At 38.0% G+C, this 25,815-nt stretch overlaps 1 protein-coding gene across 1 annotated transcript in view; it reads left to right on the plus strand.

Moving 5' to 3' along the window:
- Positions 1 to 25,815, plus strand: part of CRB1 (crumbs family member 1, photoreceptor morphogenesis associated) — a gene marked incomplete at its 5' end in the record, with an annotated part of 73,993 nt that overhangs the window by 24,117 nt on the left and 24,061 nt on the right. Inside the window, 6 exons of the mRNA XM_008946385.1 lie at positions 11,267 to 12,220; positions 15,586 to 16,136; positions 16,523 to 16,688; positions 19,061 to 19,967; positions 21,572 to 21,700; positions 24,513 to 24,639. Of these exons, the coding sequence (XP_008944633.1) occupies positions 11,267 to 12,220; positions 15,586 to 16,136; positions 16,523 to 16,688; positions 19,061 to 19,967; positions 21,572 to 21,700; positions 24,513 to 24,639 (2,834 nt within the window). The remainder of the gene's footprint in view (positions 1 to 11,266; positions 12,221 to 15,585; positions 16,137 to 16,522; positions 16,689 to 19,060; positions 19,968 to 21,571; positions 21,701 to 24,512; positions 24,640 to 25,815) is intronic.

Genomic DNA, 25,815 nt, shown 5'->3' on the forward strand with positions numbered 1-25,815 from the left:
ATCAACTTTGCACTTTCAATAAGCAGTCTGAGAGAGAAGAAAAAAAGCCTAGACAGCTAAATTACGCTGAGAATTAACTGCTAGAAATAGATTCAGTGGATCTGATTCAGATTGCTCTCCCACCGCTGTAATTCTTAGAGTCTGGCTGTGTTAACGACATGACACTATTACAGAGAATCATAATGATCAATACAATTATGGCTGTAGTCACTGTCCTATAGGCACTATTTTTCTTAACAACGAGGGCTCAGAAAGTGTTATTAGGCCTGTTTGTGAGGCCAGAACATCATGGTAAATCACTGTCTATATTAGTAAATAAATAAAACTAAATGCTGTGCTGTGAACATGTCTTTATAGCTACGGAAGTTAACAGTGGGACATAAAGATATACAAAGCCTAGAATACATCTATCTAAATTACATACCCATAGCATGACCCAGGAACTTCCCCAATAAGACCCCCAGCAGTCCATCACAAGCAGACAATCTCAGCTGAAGTCCGTGCTATCCCATGCCATTGAGATTGTTATGTGACCTTGTAAAAGTGAAGCCAGTTTGGGTCCCATGCTTCCCAGCTTCAAGGTGTGTTAAGCATATGAAACCTTGGATAAATAAAGCCATTCTAGAAGATCCTTCAAACTGAGCCAGAACTAATGTTGCAGAGAATGAGAGAAAAGAAAATTGCAGCTGCAGTGAAGATAGGTATGAGCTTCTCCCATTCCCATTGGTGCAGAACTGGATTGAAAGATCACAGTCCCAAGTCAAAGGTATTCTGCATCACCTGCTCTATAGCAAGTCCCAGCTATTTACACAGGACAGAAAACACACATCAGGCAGAGCAATTGCCTTACAAAAAAAAAAAAAAAAGTGTAGAAGTGAATAGGTCAGGGAAAAAGACTTGTTTGTCTGTATTAAAAGTGATAATAAATTATATAGGAATACTGTGCATACTGTAATCTACTGCATGTACTGTATACTAAAAGGCAAAAACATTAAAAATTCCTGAATTCTATGTACCTTTTTTACAACTTAGAGAGCACACAAAAATATACTGTTGGAACAGAGAAGTGTAATTATACACAGCATAAATACAGACCATATTCGTGCTATTTATACAGCTATACTATGTGCAGTTCAAAATACACACAACACAAACATCTTATGTATGTTCACCCATTCATATTTTGTATTTTTGTACTTTTCTAACTTCAAGTCTCAATTTCAGTTAAGCTCTGTTGGCCCTATTAAAACTATGATTTTCTAGCCTACTGGGTTTTCCAGGTTGTTTCAATATGGACTGACAATAAAGTTATGCAAATACAGTCACTTTTATGTGTTGCAGAGAGTCACATTGTGTTCTAACAAAATGAGAAAATCTTGCAAATGACTGAATTTTTTCAAAGCACCATTTCCAGAACAGAGCTGTTTCACACTAGATAGCACAGTGGCTGTGCTTGCCTAGCTTAGTTAAAACAAATAGGAAGCAACCAACAAGAGGCAAGGTAGAAAATCCCTTTTAGGGGAGACTAGACACAGCATACATTTCTCAATGGATGAGTTCAGCAACAGCAAGAACTCTTTTAAAGCCCTTAAGTGTTTGCAGGACTGAAAATTAATTTGTTTTCCAATTCCAAAGTGAATCATATACTCCAAACAGATTTTCAAGTCAGTAAAACATGACCTTGTATGATCTAATTAAACAACTCAAAGGTATTGGTTGTTTTAACATCCCTCTGGATATACTTCAGTTCAAATGCACACACATCATCTGTATGTACAAGCTCATAAATCTGCAAAAAATGCAAATCAGATCATTAATGCTTTGCATTTGACAGTCTTACCACAGATTTCTAAAAGGTAAAACATGAAAAATTCCTGAATTATAGATACTCTTTTTACAACTTAAAAGAACACACAAAAACCATATTTGAAGCAGAACATCAAGTATCTTTCTTTGGCCCATAATCAGGTATAACTAATCAAATTTGCTGAAACTCACTATTCCAATTTCTTCTCTGGAAGATGTCCTGAACCTTTGGGTAGAGCACTGGAGCAGATGATAACCAGTGAACCTCATTTTCAATCTAAATTTTTCTATAATTCTACCTTAATTCTCTAAATCTTGTGAATTGATTTCTCTGCTCCAGCACACATGAATATCTTTAATCACAACAAATCTATGACTAATTGGGGTTTAACTTTTTTTTTTTTTTTCCAGTCTTTTGTCTTTGGCATTGTTCTTGTAGCCTCTTTTCTTCACTCAGTTTCAGCTCAGACCCTCTGTGTAGACCTTATCTCAGATCAGCAGTCTTTCTAAGCATCCCTCATATTTCCTGTATAGGTTAATGGTCATAAACATATCTGTTCGCTCCTCTTACTACCCGTAAATGCATATATAGGTAACTAGGAATCTGTCTCAAATGCCAACACAAGTATCCATAGGGGCACCATTGATTCCTCTCTTTCCATTTGCTTTTTCCCATTCACATTTTTCTCTACTTCTTCATCTGTTTAATCTCCAAAATCTTACTTGCCGTTTTCTCTTTTCTTCTTAATGGCATCTTTCATAAATCACCTTCCCTCATGTTAACCTGTCACACCCTGTAATTGTGCTCTCCCTCCTCTCATCGACCCTTCCTAGCTCATATCAACGATGTCGCCATAGCTACAGACACGTTTGTGCAGCCAAAAAACCCACTCAAGAAGGATGCTTGGGAAAACTGGGCTGCCACTGATTTTATTTCTTACCTCCATCAGTCAAATGCAACAGCAGCTGCCTTTCTTACCTATATATAAAGCTGACTCTAGAAGCAGGGAAATGAAAGGAAAATGAGTGCCATGCAGGGATATATTTCTTCACCGAGGTTTTCTTTACTCAAGATTCAGACTCTAATCCTTCAATTGGATCCACATGGCTGGCTGTGTTAATGGAAATATGAGATGAGGGTGCAGGCTACAAGCAATAGTTTTGCCACGCTGCCCTTGTGGGACACGGCCCCTTGCCATGCCCAGGCGATAGGTGCCTGGCCCCGGCCGCTTCGCCCGAGGAGCACCCGCGCCCTGCGGAGCAGGCTCACGCCAGGGGCTGGCTGAGCTACCCGGAAGCTGGAGCCAACGCTGAACGCGCGGCTGTTTCCAATATTTATAAAATAAAATAAACACGCCAGATCTCACTAAACAACTAATCGCCTACAGCACGTACGTGATTTTATTTATTTATTTCTTTTTTATTTTTTTTTTTCCAAATGAAAACTATTTTAGGTGTGACAAAACATGTGAAACAAGTGGAAAAACATTTCCAAGTACTTTTGCTCTCAAAAAACATTTAATGATTGAAGAGATTAAGGGACTGGGCCTTTTTTACTACTTTTAAAAAAATCCATTTTTACCTAAAATTCAAGCTAGTCTGTGAAGCTTCAGGCCAGCAACATTTAAAAAGATTGAGTTACAGCATGCCATTCTGAATGTAGCACATTATGAATTACATATTCCTCAGCTAGAGTGACATATTTAATGATTATGCCAAATCACTCAACTCTATTTTTATTTTTTTTTTCCACCAGTATTAATTTTATATATGCATTTCAAGTGGCCAGAGGGAAAAATAGCAGAATAGTGAATTTGTCTGCAATAAAGGACTAACTAGCAAGGTCTTATGACTTTACAAAATTAGAGCTCTTTGTGAAAGGTATCATGTACAAATTAGCCCAATGTTAGCAAATGCTTATTATCCTCCTGTTTTTAAAGTATCCAGTTTCCCATGCACTCCAGCTCTGCCCTGTGTTCTTCTCACATGTCCTTCATTTTACATGAGTTTTTCCTGCTAAGACAGCAACAAAAATTGCCATACTAGATCAGATCACTGGTCACGTTAAGTTTAATATCCAATATAAGCCAGTTCTTTACTGAAAGAAAAATAGGAGGAAAAAATATCTATTTAAATACCCCTCACTTGCTCTACACTGATGTACATAAGAGTAAAACCTCCTTCCTCACCTCCATGACAACTGATTTATGCCCAGAAGCATGAGTTTTAATTACAATGACATAGAGATGGTCAATTTATTTCCTTGCGCCTACTCACGAATGTCCACTTCCTCCTTCCAGCAAAGAGTGATTATCTCTTTGCAATTAGCAGCACAGATGTGGCAAAGTTAGAATTGTCATGATTGTCTGCTAAGACCTGGAGCCCTGAAGAATAAGTATGTGCTCTGCCAGATCTGTATGCTGGCCTAGGGATTAATGAATGCCTTCAAAAAAGTTATTTCTGCCTGAGGTAGGATTTTGTAACAAATGTTTCCAAAACTGTAAAATACAGGTGAAAGAAGCATTATTGCAAACTCTTTGTCTTTGCATTCCATAAAGTATATTCTAAAGAGCATGCTACAATTTGAGTTTCTCCAAGGTTTACTCCTACTTGCATTTTATACCTGTACGTGTATATATATATATATATATATATATATATATGTGTGTGTACATATAGTTTGGCACATCTACATTTCAGTTGCTGGGAATTATTTTAGTCAAGGAAGTAGTAGAACACATGGAAAAAATAGAACTGGGATAGACGTGCAGGTATCATTTGGACTATCTATGTGTCTAAGGAAGGATCAGCTGACTTGTGTTACACTGCACCTTTGTCTCTAACCTGTTTTTAAGGATCCAAAATAGATCATATTGCTCCCAGTGGATATCTTATGCAAAGGCTTTGTTACATTATTGTCATTAGAAATATTTTCCAAATACCTGACTTGGATCTTTTGTTGTTGCAGTTCAAACCCATGACTTCTTGACTTGCTTACTTTCGTCTTAGGGAACAGTGTGCTCTCTTTTTTGTACTGGAAGACTGTTAACCATGTCACATTTCCTCTCCTTCTCTTTCAGTTGAACAGCCCTGTATTTTAGTCTCTCCTCACAAGCTCTATTTTCTAGGCCTGTGATTATTCTCGTTGCTCATCTCTGAATTCTTCTCAAGTGATCCAAAGCCTCCTTGCAATGCAGAACTACAAGCAGGCTCCATATTCCCTCTAAAGCATAATGAAGGTTTTGTAAACTGGAACTATTGTTTCACCTGATTGCTGGTCATTCTGGCCTGAAACTATAGAAACTGAATGAGCCCTTCCAGAATTGAATCCAGTATTTTTCAGACCATTTCTCCAACTTCTTTTGTTTACCTATAAAGGTAATTTTAGTACACTGAAAAGTTTCACCTTGCTTTATCAGACAACTTTATAAACAAACTTTTTACACCATCATCCACACCTTTTATGAAAACGCTGGCCAGAGCAAACCCAGGACAATCACAAACAATACTCAATACAGGGAACCTCTAACAGTCATTTTCTGGGCAGGATTACACAAGTATTATGCTTATTTTTTGGTGGTTTCATGCAGATTTTTCTCCTTGGTTTGTATATGAAAATGTTAACTAAAGACAATATCAAACCCTTACTGTAGTTAGAGTAACTACCATGTTCTGTAACCCTCTTGCTCTTTAGTGGTTTGTTCGAACACCCACTAGTGTTTCTGACATGGCTTCAGCAGTTTGCTAAACATCCTGGTATGAAGTTTGTCGGTCTCAGAGTATCATCAACTCCATGTTTTCATTTGGACGTAATAGGATGTGCCTATCTCAACTTCTTGACAGTATGTATGTGCATAATCTTACCTCAGAATATTTATCAGCATCATATTGCAAAAGAACTAACAATTACCAGGAACCTCCATCTTTTTCTTGTTTTTTTTTTCCAAGATAAAAACGCAAAATAAACTTCAAGATGTAGCACAAGACATCTGATAAGCACTACTAGTCAAGCACATGCATACTAACTTATCCACATGAACTTTATTTTGTTTAAAGCTTCCTTAGCTTTCAAAGAGTCTGGATGACATTCTTACCCCATGGTATTTGAATTTATTGTAGGAAAAATCACTCAATGCCTGTATCAGAGGCTGGAAGGAGAAGCAGTTTGCTGAGCATTGCCATAAAAGTAATGGTGAACTGTGGATTAGGTGAATCCAAAATGGCATCCTGCATACCAGTCTTTCTTTTGGTGAACCTGGAAACAAATTTGACACAAAGTCATGAATTTCCTAATTAACAAATAAATGAGTTGAGAGAGAAGAAATAATTGAAAACCACATTTGCCAAAAATCAGATTTCCTTGGGGACAGGCTGAAAGAGACTTCAGGGTCCATTGCTGAATTTTTAAAACGGGAAACTGCCAAACCCCACGTCTGAATCCACAGTTTGCCATATGCCAGTTGGGTGGTATAAATACTGACCCAGAAAAAGACACTCTTGCTCTATAGCTATTCCACTAATTACACAGAGATTGCTCTAGCAATATTTTAAGCAATTCAACACTGAAATAAAGTATAAAGGAAAATAAAAGTCTGCTGTTTAAATAATGACAGAAATAAATAGTTCAGTCTCCTGAACTCTATTTTTCTCTCATTAAATTATGTCCAAATCAAAATACCTTGTTCGAGAGCTGAAAAAGTTTAGTAAATTATTTCTTTCCTGTCTTCATCACACTCAAAAATCTACAGACATAAATTTCCAATGAGTAGTAAAATGAGATCCAATGGAACAAAAATACTTTCTAAAATAAAGACACAAGATACAATTTTAGGTCTTTTCTATCTGCTTATTGAGATGCACAGTTTCTCTGAAGGACAATGACCATGAAAGAATTTATCTGGATCAAAAAACTTTTTGAAAATGAAAGAAAATACAGTCTTAAAAAACAACACCTTGTAAAACAACAAAAAGTGACGATTCAGTTTTGAACAGATCCTAAAAATATGCCATTCTATGAAACACAATGAAAGTTTAGTCTGAGCCCACTTGGACAAAACGTGCTGAAAAAGAACATAGGATACGTATCTATTGCGTAAGCAATTTAATGAGTCTTATTTTAAGCCTTGTTGATCTGGCTTGGGCAAAATACACCATCAGACTACATCAGCAGGTACAGACGTGGAGCAAGCTACTCCTGGAAAGGAAGCATTTAGACTAAGAACTGTTTTGAATTTTACAGAAACTTATTTTGTGGACTGCTTAAGTGCTAAATGATCTTTTTTCCTTTTGAAAAACGATGGCTGCAACTAGGATACAGGTTTACATCATTTTAGTGACAATGTTTACAGGTAAACATTTTCTTTTTCCAAAATTATATCTGCACTTAAACTGTATTGTAAGTGTATATATTTATCCAAATCGGTTGCTTGTACTTGTTTGATATTTATATAGAGTTAAGAAATCAGAAAGGCAGAAGGCTGTAAACAAATTTCTAACCAAAAGTGTGTATCAAAAGTGTAACTTGGATAATACTTTTATAATTGTTTAATCAAAATGAAAATTAGTGGTGTTCAGAAGTATGCTTCAATAATTGCTTTTGTCATCCTGCTTATCTGGGAAACCTCAGCTGCTAAATTTGAAACAGTTTAATTGAGTTCAACAGTTGGAAAATATCTACCCTGTAGTCATACTGTGTAACTGAAAAAAGGAGGCAGATAGGAGTGGTGTTATAAAACTGAATCAAAGGAGCTGTTTCATCTCTGTTTTGAATAAAATTTCACAGGAGGAAAAAGTAATCATTACCTAGAAAAATATGATAAAAATTGACATTATCTAAAATTTTAGGTAGGTTTGTAATATGTTTAGAAGAGAAAATCATGAATATTTTACTTTACTTTTTACTTTGACAGCACAAATACGTTTAGCTGAGGTAGTGCATGTAACCACAGAACAGAAAATGATACTTCCATTTGCACTTAGCTTTGGTATGTCTTACATCTTTTGAAAATACTTTTTTTTACATGGTAAACTCCTCCAACCTGAACTATTTGAACTGCTTATACAATTCTATAAATATTGACTAATCCTTTTATCTAGAGTGCTTTTATCTTGAGTGACAGTGGTCTTTGCTTGTATAGCAATTGGCAGACAACAAGCAAATCAGCGCTGCTTGTAAGAACAGCTGATTTATTTATTCTTGATATGAAAAAAAAGCTTTTTATTTGTCTTTTGGTGTGACCTATATTTATGTTTGTGCTAATCTTATTATGAAATAGTAGGCATATAGACATGCATGTACACATCTCTCTCTCTCTCTGTACATACAACTCTGCAAAATAATTATTTTGCAGCCTGTTAACTACATTACTTTAAAAATAAGCATTCTATTCTGACACTGAAATGCTTACGAAATTACATGCATTTAAGTGGTTCTGTGATAGATACTTTGCATTTAATAACTGATGTTATTCTTTTCCTGTAGGCAAGGAATACACTAACATTAATTTGTCTTCCTTCTCATAGAACTAATTTTATTTGTTAGACATTGATGTTTGTGTTACCTAACTTCAAAGGTAGGCACGCGCATGATTTCCAAAGAAGTTTAGCATCATCATGAAATCATTCAACGTCTAACCTGATGAAGCAGTGACAACACCAACACTAAACAGCATCATAAAGTTGGGTTGGGTTTACGCATCCGTTTCATCCTTTCCAGAGACAAGCCACTGGTGCCAGGTGTGACTCAGACCACAAACGACACGGCAAAGGTGATGCCTCACAGGTGCCGTGGGGTAATAAAGTAATACACACAAAGTCATCACGCACTACTGAAAATGCAGCAACTAAGTATCTAGCTACACACTATGCTGATTTTTTCTATGAACGGTTTTATAGGTGCTCCCAGTCTATAAATCCTTAAGCATGCCCTGACTGCTCTGAAGCCCTGTGGCAAGACTAAATCCATCCCTGATCCTACCGCTCCTAGGCTGCACTGATTTTTATTTCTGACACAAAAACCCAAAGAGACCTGCACTTCTACAGCCATCACAGTAAGACTAAGTTTTACACAAGACCTGTGGACACATTGTTCTCAAAGTCAAAACAGGGAAGGAAGCAACATCAGGAAATACAATGTTTTAGATGTACTAAAACATTGACTAAAACAGGAAACAGCTCATGGTAACTTCACTTTTCATATACTAGAATAGCAAAAGCAGGACAAGTTGCTAACACAGAGATTGCCACAAACTGGGTAAAGCAGACATTTGCCTGGCCCCCAGTCAGTAATGGTTTGGGAAGTGCACTTCACTTTGAGAAAGTCAGTCCCAATGAGTCATATTTCTGCCAGATGCCACTATCCATTAGGGTATACATGGACATGTCGCGTTGGAATAAATGTGATCCTGTCTGGAAAACAGAGAGAGACTTCTGCTGTAGAACCCCACTGCCAGACCAAGCAGATAGCACTGTGTTTGATAACCTGAAGCTCCAAGTGGAAACTACATGCTATAATTGAAGTCTGGTGAATGCGGAGGATCACTGCAGAGAGCCTTTTATATACGTGCTATGACCACCTCACTCTGGCTAATCTTTCAAACAACTCTCACCCAATTTTCAGTTCCCTTCTGGCTTTCCTGTGATGTACTGTTCTCCGAGATGTGTCTAGTTACAACTGTGATTGAATAAAGTGGACAGGCAAGGAATTAGCCTGAGTAACTACATTTATCTACTGCTATTTGAAGCAAATCATTGTGGTTGAATGCTGCTCTGTAATTTTCCATGAAAAATGGCTACACTGTGCTGTAAAAATAAAGCTCGATGTGAAGCTGTATGAAAAGCTAGGTGTGGTGCCTGGTAGCTCTGCGTGTCCGTGTGTACCTCATTACCTAATTTACAGGCACCAGTTTTGCTGTGGGGACAGGCATAATTATGTCTATTAACTACTTTGTGCTGCTTATACTAGTTAGTTTGAAAACACTACTGTGATGCATTTCATGATCTTCTGTAGAATAACTATGAAGGGAAATGGAAATACTAGGAGTTGCATTTAGCATGAGTTTTCAAAGAGTATTTGGATATTTTCACTGCTTCCAAGCGAGATAAGAAACAGATTTTCTCTGATCCAATGCATACGTAGCGGTCACTTGATTGCTCAAGGGAGAAGTTACTGCAATTACCACTTTATAGATGAACAACAGTGCAGAGAGATAAACAGATTAGTGTTACAAGAGGAACAGATTTGATTTGTGGACTCTGATCCAGTAGACATACTTAGATCACATCTATCAAATTACAGTGAAGTTGAGAGGAAGAGCTCTCCTTTTGCCCTATATACCAGAAGCCAAGCATTATATGGAAGAAAAGGGAATATGAGTGAATTGCCCATCTTCTGTGGAAGTGTTCTCATCACCAAGCTCTGAGACATTTGAGAAAATATTCCTTTCATTTTTTTTTCTTGCTTTATATTTTGTTTATAGGAGAGGTAAAGAAAGTTCCACTGTAGATTCTGAACATTCTACTGGGACATACAGGTTCAAACCCCTCCAACATCTTCTCTCAGATCCTCATGTCCCACGTGAACTCTCCTCACAATATGAGACTATGGCTGATGGACCAGAAATCACTGCTGCCTTGTTTTTGGTAGAATTACGATCCATTGTTCATTTCTGAATAACTGCAGTACACACTTAACCCTGAATTGTGGCAACTACCCACTCATTGTGGATGGGGTGTATCTCACTGCATCTTGTCCAGGCCATCGCTAGGATGTAGGTTTAAGCTCTTTGGATTTCTTATTGTCACCCTCTGCAGCTCCCTGTTCACTCTGTGAATGCCATTCTTCAGATAGCCAGATTATTGTACGTATGTTTTGCAGGGATGTTCACCTACTTGTCAGTCTGTCCCACTATTTCATGTAGTGCTTATAAGTCCTGTGGCTCTCACCTGAAGATTGGTGCTCCAAGATGTTTGATATGGGACCAGGAATACTAGTTTGTAATTATTCTGCTGTTTGAATGGATACGAAATAGAAGGAAAGACCAGCAGACTACACTCCAGCTCATCAACATGCTGTATTATGAATATGAATTAAAGCAACAGTTCTTGGCTTTTTGTATGTGATAAATCATTTGGCACTTCTCAGAGCATTCTAGCTTTCTACTACAGCATAGGTCGGAAAAAAATTACTTGATTGCATCTTTTTGAAATGATGTTTATCTAAATTTTGTCACACCTTCCACATCAAAATTATCCACTTGTTTGGTTCCTTTCCCCAAAATGATTATTGCTAAGGTATTTATAAAAGGTTGTACTTTTATATTTAACATATTTTAGAATTGTGAGTCAGCCATCTATTTATCAAGACATTCCCCTCTAATTAAAGAAAATGTAATAAAACATGTTACTAAAAATGTCACTTTGGGCTCCAGACATCCAATAAAATTCTTTGTTTATTCTTCAGGTACTCACTGTGATGAAGACATCAATGAATGTTACACGAACCCTTGCCAAAATGGTGGAATCTGTGAAAATTTTCCTGGGAATTACACTTGCCATTGTCCACCTGCAGACAAAGAAGGGATTTATTATGGTGGCTGGAACTGTACAGAAGTTCTCCATGGCTGTACTGATCAGCAATGCCAAAACAATGGAATATGTATCCCACATTTAAAAAATGGCCAACATGGATTCAGCTGCATATGTTCACCTGGGTATACTGGAATACACTGTGAAACCGTAACCACCTTTTCTTTTCAAGGAAACAGTTTCCTTTGGATGAAAAATCCCTTGACCCCTAAGAAGGAATTTTTCTATAATATAAACCTGAAGTTTCAAACTGTGCAACCTACAGCTTTTCTGTTTCACCGAGGGGAGGAAAACACGTTTGCAAAGCTGGAGCTACTGAATGGCTACTTACATTTATCTGTGCAAGTCAATAACCAGCTAAAGGCTCTTTTGCATATTTCACATAATGTCAGTGATGGAGAATGGCATTCAGTGGAGGTAACCTTGGCAAGGGCTGTTACTCTTAATTTGCTTGACAGCTCTTGTGTAGAATCATGTCACAATAGCACGTCTGTTATGATAGATAAGGATCACGTGATGCTTGCCTTTCAGAGCACATTTTTGGGCAGCTTACCAGTGGGGAACATTAGCGGCAGCTCTCTGCTTAACATCAGTAATATACATTCTGCACCTTCGTTTGTAGGCTGTCTTCAGGACATTGAAATAGACTTGAATGTTATTACTCCAGAGAATGTATCACCTGAATCATCTTTGAATGTCAGGACAGGATGTGCTAGAAAGGACTGGTGTGAAAGCCACCCTTGCCAGAACAGGGGCCGCTGCACCAACCTGTGGCTGAGCTACCACTGCGATTGCTACCGGCCGTACACAGGGCCAGGCTGTGCAACAGGTAAGGCAATGCTGTTGGCACTCGTGTTTTAAGTACTTGCTGAAAACTTGAGCACAAATGATCCTGTTTACCTGGTGATGAAATGGCATGACCCTCAGGATCTCTGGAGCTTAATGGCAGCTGATAACAAGGTGCAAGAGGTTAGTAGTAGCACGCCTTCATTATTTTCTTGGTACTTTCCCAGGAAGCCTGCTTTTCAGCCTGACCAAAAAAAAAAAAAAAAAGTCAGGCTAAACTGATGGATCCCACTCATACAGTTCTAAAATCCTCTTAGTCCACTTAGCATGCCATGAACTCTGGAAAACTGTAGTTCACTGGAGGTTATGCACCCCAAATAAAATTTAGAAAGCAACCAAGTCACTTGGGGTTTAAGAAACTCTTTTAAGCCAATGAAAGGCAAGCAAAAGTACTGCAAGTTAAAAAAAGACAGATTCCAATTAAAAAAAAAAAAAAAAAGAATGAGATTATACTATTAGCTTAATCTGATTAGCCCGAGGAGAAGGCAGGGCTTCAGAGGCTGCAAGCAGGGCCCATTCGCCTCTCAGCCGGTCCCCGGGCAGCTCTGGACATTTGCTAGCCACAGTGGCCATTTCCAGAGAGCTGCTCGATGACCAGAGGGGAATGGGTCCACGATGTCTCAGGGAACAAAAGAGCACATCTCGGCAAACAGTCTCTTTGGCAGTGACAAGCAGGGATATGAAAGCTGCAGATGCCTGTAGCACTTTCCCTGCTATAAATGATCTTTCCAAATGCAGGCCGAGGCAAAGTGGAAGGACAACTGCAAGTCCCTACCCAGCTCCTTTCTACATTGCATCTGGTATATGAAACCCTACAGAGCTGTAAACAGAGTACTCCTCAGGAACATTTTGGGGTGGACTCTTCCACCCTTCCTCAGCAAAAGTTTCAGGGGTTTCAAAATAGGGGTTTTTGTTTAAGAAAATTGTACAGAACTGGGCCTTCCAAGCTGTGCTCTTACCTCTGCTTTCCTCTCTGCCCCTTTACTAGCCATCCACACGTGGTCAATCATAGCAATGTTTAGGGAAGAAGAAATGCACACATACATACATGTATATGTTTATGCCTATATATTTGCCAAGTGGACTGGAAAAAATGAAGTGCAACAGCAGAGCCATGGTCACATTGGAATAGACAGAACCTAAACTGGTGTAAACTGGCGTGGCTGCACTGCCGCCAGTGAAGCTACATTGACTTACATCAGCTGAATGACTGGCCCCAGGGATTTGTTGAATGCATTGCTGCAGAAAGCTGTAGCTTGAAACACATTTCAAAATGTTTAAATACAATTTCATTTTGTATGCTATACTTAATAGTTATCAATACTTTTCAATAGTTTTTCTTCTTGCTTTTATTGCAAAATGACAAAGTCTGAGAGGTAATTGTAACAGACTTCTTTGAAGTCTAGCTGTAATTTATCCAAAGTTTTAGAAAGCAACTTTGGAGTATAGGACAACATCTGGTAAATATGTTTGCCTCCTTATATGAAGGAAAATTAAAACCAGTCAGGGCCAGGAGAGGCTTATACTGGCATTAGAGCTGTTGAGAATGATTAGAAAGCATGCTTTTTTTTTTTATTTTTTTTTTTCTTGCTGACCACAATATTCCTTGCAAGTCATGGCACCATGCCATTTTGATGCATAGGTTCTAGATATGTGCTGTATTTTAAAGGCTGTGGCAGGTTTCTTAAAAGACAAAGTGGGGGAGAGTTGTGGTAAAGGATAACATAAGAAATGCTGGTGTCTTTTTGAAGAAAAGTTGCTGCCAAGTATTTAATTGACAAGAGGCAATATTTTCTCTACATATACAAAATAACAAACAGATGTTGATTCATTTTGATCAGCATCCAGATGTTGTGACCCAAGAGGTTAATATTGACCAAGGTGATGCTAGCCATCTCATCAAACAGAAGATCAGATTGATGAGATCTTTATGCGTGTTTATAAATAGAGAGAAATGTAGCAAAGTAATTGTAAACATGAAATACCTTTCTGAAGAATAATGCTTCCTTCTAATACTGCAAATGTGTAACCCTTGTTCCAGAAGGAATTTTCTTTTTGCCCTCAAGAAAAAATGTCTCATTCTGTAGTACCACCTTATAGAGAAGGTATAACTTAAATAGATTTAGTGCCTTAAAACACTCATTTCAAGAAATATTTATTTCTACATACCAGAATTTTAACAAGCAGTTATAGATATATAGGTAACCTTATTCATAGAATTAAAATATTTCAAATTTAATTTTCTATGAAATTGTCTGTTTAGGAGCAAGTAAGGGGTTTATTCCGGTTGCTAAATAATATTACCATGTCATGTAGTAGTGCAGTGTGGTTATTAAGGGTCTGTTGGGGCTTCACAGTTGGTCCTCTGTTTTCACTGTGTTTTTTAAGGTAGTCATAAAAAAAAAAAAGTAGTGCTGCAGGCAGAAACTTGGCCTATGAGGTTTCACTCTAGGAGTTTTACTGCACAAGAGGGCTGAGTCTTGAGCTATGTAAGCATTAAAAAAAGCTTGGTTTATTCTTTCTATGAATCTGATATATTAAAAATAGCTCTTGAAAATGTTTAGGCAGGAAGTCTATAATATTGAGGACAAGAGCACAAAACTTAAAGTGTAAAAATAGAAACACTTTGTTGTGCTTTAATGAGATGATTCATCAGAATAAAATACAGTTTGCGCTACATATTTTGTATCCTTACGAATCTGAAAATCATTACTGAAAATAAAGACTAAAGGAGAGACAGATGGTTTTGATTTAATCAGTTTAATTGATAAGGTTTTTTTTTTTTAAAAAAAGAAAAAGGCTTACTCCATCCTTGATCATTTTTCCCTCACGATGCCATAGTGTTATGGGCACCCACAGGGCCAAGCAGGATTCATAACTGGATATAAGTTGATGTATATGAGCACATGTTGAGCCCCAGCAACAGAAAGTCTGTCAGAGAACTGGGGAGCCCATTCAGGACCAAAGAGGTGCCCTATTTGGAGGTTTTACACAAGAGGTGTTTGCTGATTCGCTTTCGGCTATTTCTATGATTGGAATCAGTGCAAAAAATCCTCGCAAAGTTCCAGAATTCCATTAACTTCTACAGTCATCAGAGGATCAAAGCAGCTAGGTTCTTTTCAAAGCCAACAGGAATTTTGAAACAGAAGCTATTTACAGCTGGATCAAGCCTATTCATCCATAAATACCAGCACATCTTACTACCATACGTAAATATTACCAGAAGTAGCTATTTTACATTGGCTCCCTCATGATCTAGCCCTAACTATTTCATTTTTCTCTTTCTTTTTTTTTTTTTTTTTTTTTTTTTTTTTTTTCCCTTTTTCCCCCCCCATCTCTAACCTCAAGAGTACATTCCAGGCTGGTTTGGATCTGAGGACTCATCAGGCTATGCTGCTTTTTCTGTTGATACTACTCAGAATGAAAATTTAAACATATCAATGTTTGTCCGAACACGTAAATCTTCTGGCTTGTTACTGGCTTTGAGAAACAGTACTTACCTCTATGTAAGAGTCTACTTGGAAGGTGGGAAACTCACAATGTTAGCTCTAAATTCCATGAAGTTATTAGGGAAACACTCCATGAATGATGGAAGCTTTTACTTAATAACCTTAAAAATACAACCAAATAAGATGGAATTGTTCCAGTCCTCTCAATATTTAGGCTTTATTTCCACTCCAGTAATAACCCTCCAAAGTAAGGATATTCTTTACATTGGAGGCCTACCAGATAACAAAGAAACTGATAGGAATGGCAGATATTTCAGAGGCTGCATCCAAGATGTAAGAGTGAATAACCAGCCGCTGGAATTCTTCCCCATCACCAATCCCCTGAATTCTCTTATCAACCGAACTCTGACCAATGTCACCCAAGGCTGCACTGGTGACAACCACTGCAAGGTAAGAATTACATTTTTCAGAGCATTTTCACCTATATATACTGGAGAATTTATTTTAATCTTTTGTACATTCCCATACATTATTGATGGTAATAACATCTTAGAAAAAATATGTAAAAATTCTAGAAAGAGCAGATTATATTGAGCTATGCTACATGTGGTGACTATCAGTAGCAAAATGTATATGTGTATTGAAGACTTAAAATATTTTAAGGTTGAAATACTGGTTTTCACCTATTATTGAACATGTTGTGCTATCACAGCGCTTATCACTTTCCATTTGAAATAAACAGAACTCTACTTTTTACCAAACACTCCCCCATCCTTAGACCTGGGAGTTCACCAGCTTTTATTTATGCTTAAGTTGTCTCTTCCCTTTCCCCATAGTCAAACCCTTGCCACAACGGTGGTGTGTGCTATTCAATTTGGGATGACTTCACTTGCACATGCCCCCCTAACACAGCGGGGAAAGCATGTGAGGAAGTTAAGTGGTGTGAGCTTGGGCCCTGTCCTCATGAAGCACAATGCCAGCTGGTGCACCAAGGATTTGAATGTAAGTACGTTTCAATCATTCCTATCATCTTTGAAGATTAGAAGCAATACAAATCTTCCTTAAATATAAATATTTCATATATATCTATAAATACAATTTCCTTAAAGAGAAAATATTCTTAAAACTCAATATGCATTGTATTTAAAGTTAATTCAAATGCTATTTCTGTACTAAAATAATAATAATGTCAGTTGTAAATAACATTAATGGGAAGAGTCTGCCCTGCTAAACCCAGAAGTTATAAATAAGTCCCCTGACACAGACACTAATGTTTAATGGACCTTTGATTTCGATTTACCCATCAAAACTTGTTGAGGTTGTACAACAGATCAGTACATTGCCAGAGTGTGAGTTTACCACTACAAAAAGATAAGAAGATACCCAGGGTTGGATTAAACTTAGGATGTTCTCCATCCTCCTGAAAAGACAAGCTACATGACATACATTGCATCATTTGATTTTCTTAAACATTCAATATCTTTGGAGGAAGTCACCTTAATACCAGCAGTACAGTTATTCAACTAGGGTCTTCATAAGAAGCACCTGCATGGCAAGCAGTCTATTTGAAAATTGATGGCTGTTAGCTCTCTTACATTAGCCATTCTATGTATCTCTTTCCTTCTCCACTTTCCCTCTCATTCCCACACTGGAGTGGAATTTAAAAAGCAAGTAAGGATCTTGAAGCAATATTTTTTTTTTTTTTTGCCATAAGAAAAAAAAACTAATGATGCTGTAAAGGAAGATAAATACACACAGAGTCTGATGGAAGCTATTAGGATGGCTGACTCTTAGGAAAAAGAAGGTTGGTTAACAAAAGATTTTTATCATAGACAATTTGCTGACAGTCCATTACGGTGCAATTTTTTTGAGGTTGTCAGAATCAGTGCTGCAGCACTTGTTAAAAGTTATAACTGAAATTAAAATAATTGCACCTTCTCTAATAGGTGCCTTTAATGATAACATCAAAATCCAGTCTCTCAAATTTTATTATTGTGTATTACAGTAGAATATCAACAAACAGAGGAAAGTATCTGAAGTGTTTCCTTTTGATAATTTACACTATTAGATCACCTTTCTTTTTCTGTGCTGTTTTATGTGGCAATAGTAAGGAGTGTCTCTAATAGCTATTTCAAAATTCCTGCATTGTAGAGCTGTATTTTTAGTTGTTTTCTTAGCTACAGCCTAGAATTTTTGTTGTTCAATGCAGGGTAAATAAAAACCAGAAGTTTTACAGGACAGTGAATTCCCTACCAGCCTGGTGTCTTATGCTTTGGATACCACTTGAAACTAAGGCAGAAAAAGAGCTGTTTTCCAGGGGCTGTGACTACAGTTCCACCTAGATGGCTACGATTAGCAAGCCCTTTGGGAAAACATGTACTGCAAAATAGAGGGAAAAATCCAATACAAGAAGCTGATATGGGGAACATGAAGCAACAGCAAAACTGTACCTCCGGTGTCTGAACAAAGTAAAAGCACAGCCATGTGGCTTGCTGTGCTCAAGACTTAATAGAGTTTTATATTAATATTTTAGCTTTATAAGCTTAAAAAAAAGGAGTTTTGTGAGACGTTTAAAAAAAAAAAATTGGAAAGTTCTGGCTTTCATTTTTAGTATGGTTTTCTCTGAGGAAACTTTTCCTGCGAGAGACACCACATCTGTTGTGTCAGGCTATGCACTTACACCTCTGCTGTGTTCTTTTCATCAGGATTTAATGACCCAGAGATAGTTCAGGAACCCACCTTATCTCAGTGCTAGGACCTTGGAAAGCAAATTTTTCTGAAATACAGACAGATGACATTCCTTCATGTCTCTCTTCCCTGTCTATAATCCTCATAAATCTCAGAAAGTGAATTAGGATCTAAGTAAATACTTTCTAAAACCTCTTTATTGCTTCATCTAAGAGAAGAGAAATTGAGAACCAAAGTTCACCCTGTCCGGATCTGTCATGGAGAGGAACTAGCTGCCTGTACTTAGGGAATGAACATAAAATGACAAATACATATCTTCTCCTGAAACACCCTCTCAGCCTCAGGCTTGTGCGCAGTTATGATCATCTGCTTCTCTTTGTCTAAAGAGGAAAAAGAGAGACAACGCTAATGTAAATATAGAATGGTAGCACTATTCTAAATCTTTAGAACAGTAACTTGAGATGATGCAAAGCAGCACACTTTTGATGTCAATATAGCTGGTGCTGGCACTACCCTGTAATTTCTATAGCCATAAGGGGCAGACAGGGATAACTGAAACACTGCTGGAATTTGTTTTTCAGCAGACCCAGAAGGACACGACAGGGAGTGTGGAGCACTGGAGAGACGTTGCTACACGTGCATTGGTTTAAAGTTGTCTTGGTTTCTCAATTATTTTCTTTGCACAGGTCTTGCTAATGCAGTGTTTAGTGGCCGAAGCAGTGCAATATTTTACAGAAGCAATGGAAAAATCAGCAGAGACCTCACCAATATCGTATTTGGCTTTCGAACTAGGGACACCGATGTGATACTGCTGTATGCAGAGAAGGAGCCAGAGTTTGTCACTATCAGTATTCACAACTCCAAGTTACTCTTTCAATTGCAAAGTGGCAACAGCTTTTATAAGCTGACCCTTGCTAGTTCACTGCCTGTGAGCGATGGGAAATGGCATCAAGTGATGGTCTCTATGGTAGAGCCCCAGTCCCAGCTCTCTAGATGGCACATTGATATCGATAACAAGAAAGACACTGCAACTAGCACAACTGCTGCAGGAAGCCTCAACTTTTTAAGAGAAGAGACAGACATCTATGTGGCTGACAAGGCTTTTGACAGTCTAGATGGCCTGCGAGGATGTATGAGCACCATAGAAATCAGTGGCATTTATCTCTCATACTTCGAAAATGCTGACATCCCTACTAAAAAACCTCAAGAGGAGCAATTTCTTAAGATATCTGCAAACCCTGCTCTAACTGGCTGTTCGCAGGTAGATATCTGCAGCTCAGACCCCTGTATGCACGAAGGGGTATGTGAAGACTTCTATACTTCCTACCATTGCGTATGTCCCAAAGGATGGAATGGCACCCATTGTGAAGTCAACATCGACGAATGCTCTTCAAACCCCTGCATTCATGGAAACTGCACTGACAGGATCGCCTCCTATGAGTGCAGTTGTGAACCTGGTTACACAGGGGTAAATTGTGAAGAAGACATAGACAACTGCCGTGGCCACCAGTGTGCAAATGGGGCCACATGCATTGATGGGATTAATGGATATTCTTGTCTGTGTGCTGGTAACTTCACTGGAAAATTTTGCAGGTACTACAAACAAGGCAGATCTGTATGATTTTATCAGGACTCTTTTGAAGGGCTATTACATCACTGATGTTGCTATTTTTAATACAGATGTTATGCATTTATCTATATAATTGTGGCTATATATATATATTAAAGTATAAAAGTCTGCAGTATGGAAAGTTGTACAGAGCAGCTCTGGCAGTCTGAGGCAGTGGAAAGCTGGCAGCTCAGGCAGAGGCTGATGAGGCAAGGAGACAAGGAATAAGGCACAGCTCTGCTGCCAGCCTGAGTCCTATGACCTCTCTGATGACAGGATTACAAGTCCGTCAGTGCTTGGACATAGATCTGTTACCTCTTCTTTAGAAATTAAGATTTTAAGGGTTTTGAATCTCTAAAACTGCATGTTATTAGAGTAATGGAGCTCTGGAACTGTAAGCAGAGAAATTCAGATCTGGTAAGAGAAAATAACAATAGAAGGGCTTGTAAAGGTGTTTTCCCCACCTACAGCATCTTTGCTAGGTGGGTCTTCTCCTCCAGGCTTTCTCTCTCAGCTCAGCAGTCCTGGTGGCTGCAGATACCAGACAGGCCACTCCTTCCATCACTTCTGAGACTCCTCACATGCCTGTTTCTTATTCTTATCAGACACTCCCCTGTAAAGGCCCCAGGCTCTTCCCAGGCCTCTCTCTCCTTTAATTGCCTGTCTCTGCACACCATAAACTTCTCCCTTCTGACCATGTCCCATTGCTCTCAGACAAGACAAAATCCTTCTCCTTCCTCCAGAGGACTCCAACAAAGCCAGTCTGCTGCAGCCGGAAGGATGCAAACAGACAATAGTTGTCTTCATGCTGCCCAATCACAGTCTTTTAGGCTATGATTACTAATTGTCAATTTTTGTTGACTTTTTTTGAGTAGTGAGGACATCCTGAGATTTGATATTGGCCCAATATGGTCTATCTTGTATGCTAAAGTCTCTCTTTTGAACTCTTCCATCTACCTATCCAGGTATCATGTAGAGCCACGTCAGTAATGTAGGTAGAGGTACATAGAGTGTTGTCCCCACCCCATTTTTTTTTTTTTCCTAAGAAATGAATAATTAACTTGACAGTAAATACTCAAAAAAGGAAAACCAAATTCAGCAAATTAAAAAAGTTAAGCAAAACACATTTTGCGAGTCTTAAACCTCAGCTCCTGCTGTCTTTCCTTCCCGTGGACAACATCCCAGCCAGTAACAGCATTGCTCTCCTGGTTTGGTTGCTGCCTGCCATTAACCATGAGACCCTGAGTACTCCAGGCACCAGGTGGACACAGATGTGGGGTTTCCTTCACAAAGAGAAATTCAAGGAGACACTAAGTATGTTCAGCCCCTGAAGTGGTGTGCTCATTTACAGGTAAAATGTAATGCCTACACCATGGGTATTGAATAGTATTTGCCAGCAGGAGCATGGCTCCCTGTATCTGGGGACTAACAATACTAGATTCTGCATTCAAATAACTATTTTTTAAGGTAGATGTAAATATTTTCCTTTAAAGCAGTGGGTTAGAATCAAGTGTAAAGTTGAGAGAGCTCTAGACATCCAGAAACAAGGAAAGAGCAAATGACTGCCATTACCTTCACCTTTACCTAGATACAGAAGATTACCATACACGATCTGTGGGAATGAAGAGAGAAACCTCACCTGTTTCAACTATGGCAACTGCACTGACCTCAGCGGCGAGCTGACATGTGTGTGCCTGCCAGGATTTGCTGGAGAACGGTGAGATGCTTCACACAGCAGTTCTTTGTGGCACAACTCTTCCAAAAGCTGTTCCAGAAGGGTCCAGAGGGTAACAGCCACAGGGGTTTTGCACTTCTGCAGAAATACAGAAAAAGCAGTTGCTTAAGTTCAGCAGTTACTTGCTTGAGTGACTTTGAGGGTCTGAAAGTTTTACTTAGACAAAAGTCACAATGACACACCAGTATGCCAAGCTGTTTTGTTTTCACATGTATGTGTTATGAATATATAATCTACTATTTCACAGGGATGGTATGAGATGAAACACCTAGTGGTACTGCAGCTTGTTACTTTCTTATTGAATGCTGAAGTATGAAACCAGAATTATTATTCTTAAAAGAAGTTAAGAAATACATTTTACATGTTACAGTTCAGTTTGAAATGGAGGGGCATTCCTCATGGTGAAATTTGTATATAGTCACAATTCACACTTACTATTTGATAATGTTCTACAAACCATTTTAGACTAGGGAGGCCAGACAGCCTCAGGGCACTAGGTGCTGTAGAAACATAGGAAGACATTGTCCCAGTTGTAATATAGTCAGAAGAAGTAACGGCACCTTTTTGGATAGTGAGAAAGGAAATATCATACATGCCTTTCGTGAAATTAGCATTACATCAGAGTATAACATCCAAAAGTTCAACAGGACCAAGCTATGCTGGCTCTGCAAACACAAAGAAGTTCTCAACAAAAGGTTTTCATTCTCTTAAAAACTTATTAGCCCACAGATTTTGTAGAAACAGCACAGTAAGCTATAAAAGATAGATGAAATGAAAGTTTCCACCCACTCAATGCAGTTTAGCTGACAGACATGCATTGTACCATTTAACTCAGCCAGAAGGTCTGTGTACCACCACACAATATTCAAAAGAAGGTAAAAAAAATCAAATCAAATCCAAAAAAGTAAAAATGTACTCTTAGACACTTCTTTGGTGTGTATTTTTCTTGGGACTTCAAGGTATAAGGAAAGCACTTTTTCCTTTTCCTTTCCCCTGCCACGCAACTTGCAAACTACAGCTTTGTGAACAAGCTTCCCTTACATCCATCCCACTGGCTGGCAATAATCTCTGTTTTATGGTTCCCATGATTCTCATACTGAAGAGGAGCCTTGTACCACGCGTGCTGTGCTTTAACTGACTATTGCAGCAAAGCATTCTTCACTATTGTCTAAAATTGAGTGTTTGTCCTCTTTTCCTCCAGGCTGTCAAACCGTAAACCAGTAGTGCTTCCGTGCTTACAGATCTTAGTATACAAAATGAGAAAATTTCACCCTTTCTGCTTTTTTTGTAAATTTTTTCATAACAAATTCAAATTTATCAGTTAATAAAAAAATTAAAACCAAATACCTTGGTTGTTATTAGACTGATAAAGCAGGCATCTTCCGTTAAGACAATATTTCATCCCTCAGAAAGTCATCACTGCACAGTATAGAGAAAATAGCATCTATCTATATCAATTACCTGATTTAGGATCACAAAAAAAAGCCCAGTGAATCTGATAATAGGCAGAAAGGGAAATGTGAAAAGATTACTCTTCATGAAAGGAGATATAAGTGTCTCTTGAAAACAAATTTCATTCAATTCAGGCTGGATTTTTAAAATTACCTAAGGGAGATAGGTTTTTAAGTGTTCCTTAAATTCAGTTGGAAGATTTTTTAAATTTTTTTTTTAATTTGAATAGGGTTTTTTTTATTTGCCTAAGTTCATAGCTTTTACACATTGGATAAATACTTTAATTTAGCTTTTTTTCATGTATATGAATACTTTAATTTAGCTTTTTTTCATGTATATGAATATAATTTACCATTGAAGCAAACTACTGAAACATTTTTAGAGATAATAAAGAAAACCAGATAAAGGAGTATTATATAAAGAACTGTTCTTCTCTAATGTAAAACAAAAAAATTTTTGTATGTTCATGAATATGATTGAACAAAGCAATTCCTTATAATTCAGAGGTAGTTTTTCACATTCTTCTTCAAGAATAAACATGCTTTTTCATCTAGAAAAATGAGGGTTAACCATTAGCATTATCGGAAAAAAAGGGGCAGGGAATTAAAAGGGAACACTGTCAAAGTAGAATATCACCAAACCATCACTGGTTTTCAGACAATTTCACATATTGTGGATAATGTTCAGCTGGTTGTCTTGAGAAATTATGAGAACTCAAATTTCCTTTATCACCATCATTAACTCAAAAACATTTAATGATCCATACTGAACCTTGCAAAGCCCTTTTCTGCACCATTTTTAGCATTCTCAGGGCCCATCTCAGAGAAACCAGATAGGAGATTCCAATGGGATCTATTAGTATTCTGAATTGAGAAAAAAATAACCCCCAAACAGGTGAATATGGCAGGAGTGCTCAGGTGGGAAAATCACGTATTTGTCTGACTTACATCTAGGCTACTGAGAAGGAAAATGTGCCCTCAGCTCCCCGTAACAATGACAACAGATAAGCAAGCTGTCAGCAGGACTTGCACCATGTCTGCCTCTAAAATCATACACAAACTTTCATTTCACATCCCTAAGCATCATTAACCAGGATATGCTTTACGGAGATGAAAACTCTGGTTTAACTCTCTGTATTTGAGTGTAACACAGGAAGTTCAGGGTTTGAGTGTGGCCAAGCAAGTAGATAATAAAATCATAGACGTGTGTGGAAATATACTACAGATTTCAAAGAGAGCATCCCCCTCTCCTTTCCCTCAAAAGCTTCAGAATCAAAACTGTGCCTGTTTGATGCATTTGATCTGAGATTTCAGATGCTCACTATTTGCAGTCTTTCCTCTAGGTGTGAAAAGGACATTGATGAGTGTAGCTCTGACCCATGTCTGAATGGGGGCCTCTGCCAGAACCTACTCAACAAGTTCCACTGCCTCTGCGACGTGAACTATGCTGGAGACCGCTGTGAGATAGATGTAAGCGACCTCTCCTTTTTTGTCTCTTTACTGTTGTGGCAGAATCTCTTTCAGCTTCTCTCCTATCTTATTCTACGAATGGATGATGATCCAGCAGTCGAGTGGGGTGAACAGGAAGACTATTAATCAGTCTTAAAACTTTTGTATTTTAACGCAGCAGAAGATGCCTTGACCAAAGAGCTTAGCAAAGCAATACAAACATCAGAGTTTTAAAACTTGTTGTATATTTCTTTGAATGACTGTCTACGAATCGCTTGGGACATGGTTTAGTTCTTTCAGTTCTTTCAGAACAAATGCTAGCAGATCTTAAAAAATGTTTATTGAATCTACAAGTAGAGCATTTCAGCACATGGATCATACCAACAGGCAATAGGTATTAATGAGAACTATAAGATTTACTGATGGTGGCGTTCAAACCCAATGAGTGGTAAAACCCCACTACCTTCAATAAGGCTAATTTTACCATTAAATCTTAAATCTTACAAATAGTCACTATCTTTGCATCACATACCATGTTCATCGCTGTTTCTTTGGCAGTTAGGTCTTACGTCATGTAGGATATTTTTGGATAATTAGATAATGGTTTGGATTAGTAATTGTCAACATGCTGAGGACACTCCCACATCCATTTGAATTAGTAGCAATCTTGCACTGGTACCACTAATCCCAAATCCCTGCTCCAGTAGCTCGTGCACTTCCAAGGTATTATACTAAAACAAAAATACAGCTATCTTAAGCTTTAGCATGATTCTGCTTTCCAAAAAGGCCCAGTAAGTACATGAGACTTTAAAATCATAGATTGGTTGTTAATTCAAAGATTTCTACAACATTAAGTAAATCTATGTTATAAATTTGAATGTCATCAGACAAAAATATCGGATTTTTGCTTCTTAGGATGTAATCAGGGTTGTTCAGTTGCTTGGTTGTCCATGGATTCTTTAAGGAATGAAAATAAGGGGCATGAAAATCATTAACACCAGGAGTTTTAGCAAAAACCAACATTATAGCAAAATATCCGTGTAGTTGCCTTTGAGAGTGTAGACACAACCAAAGTAGGTTGTTAAATACAAAGCCGTAGTGCAAAGTGAGATTTTGGCTTTGAAAAGTTCTTTAAGGCAAAAAACCAGTAATGAACCATGCAACCATTTCTTTGGGCATTCATGATCATATTTGTAT

This window comes from Merops nubicus, unplaced genomic scaffold, assembly GCF_000691845.1.
Source record: "Merops nubicus isolate BGI_N331 unplaced genomic scaffold, ASM69184v1 scaffold2008, whole genome shotgun sequence".
NCBI lineage: Eukaryota > Metazoa > Chordata > Aves > Coraciiformes > Meropidae > Merops > Merops nubicus.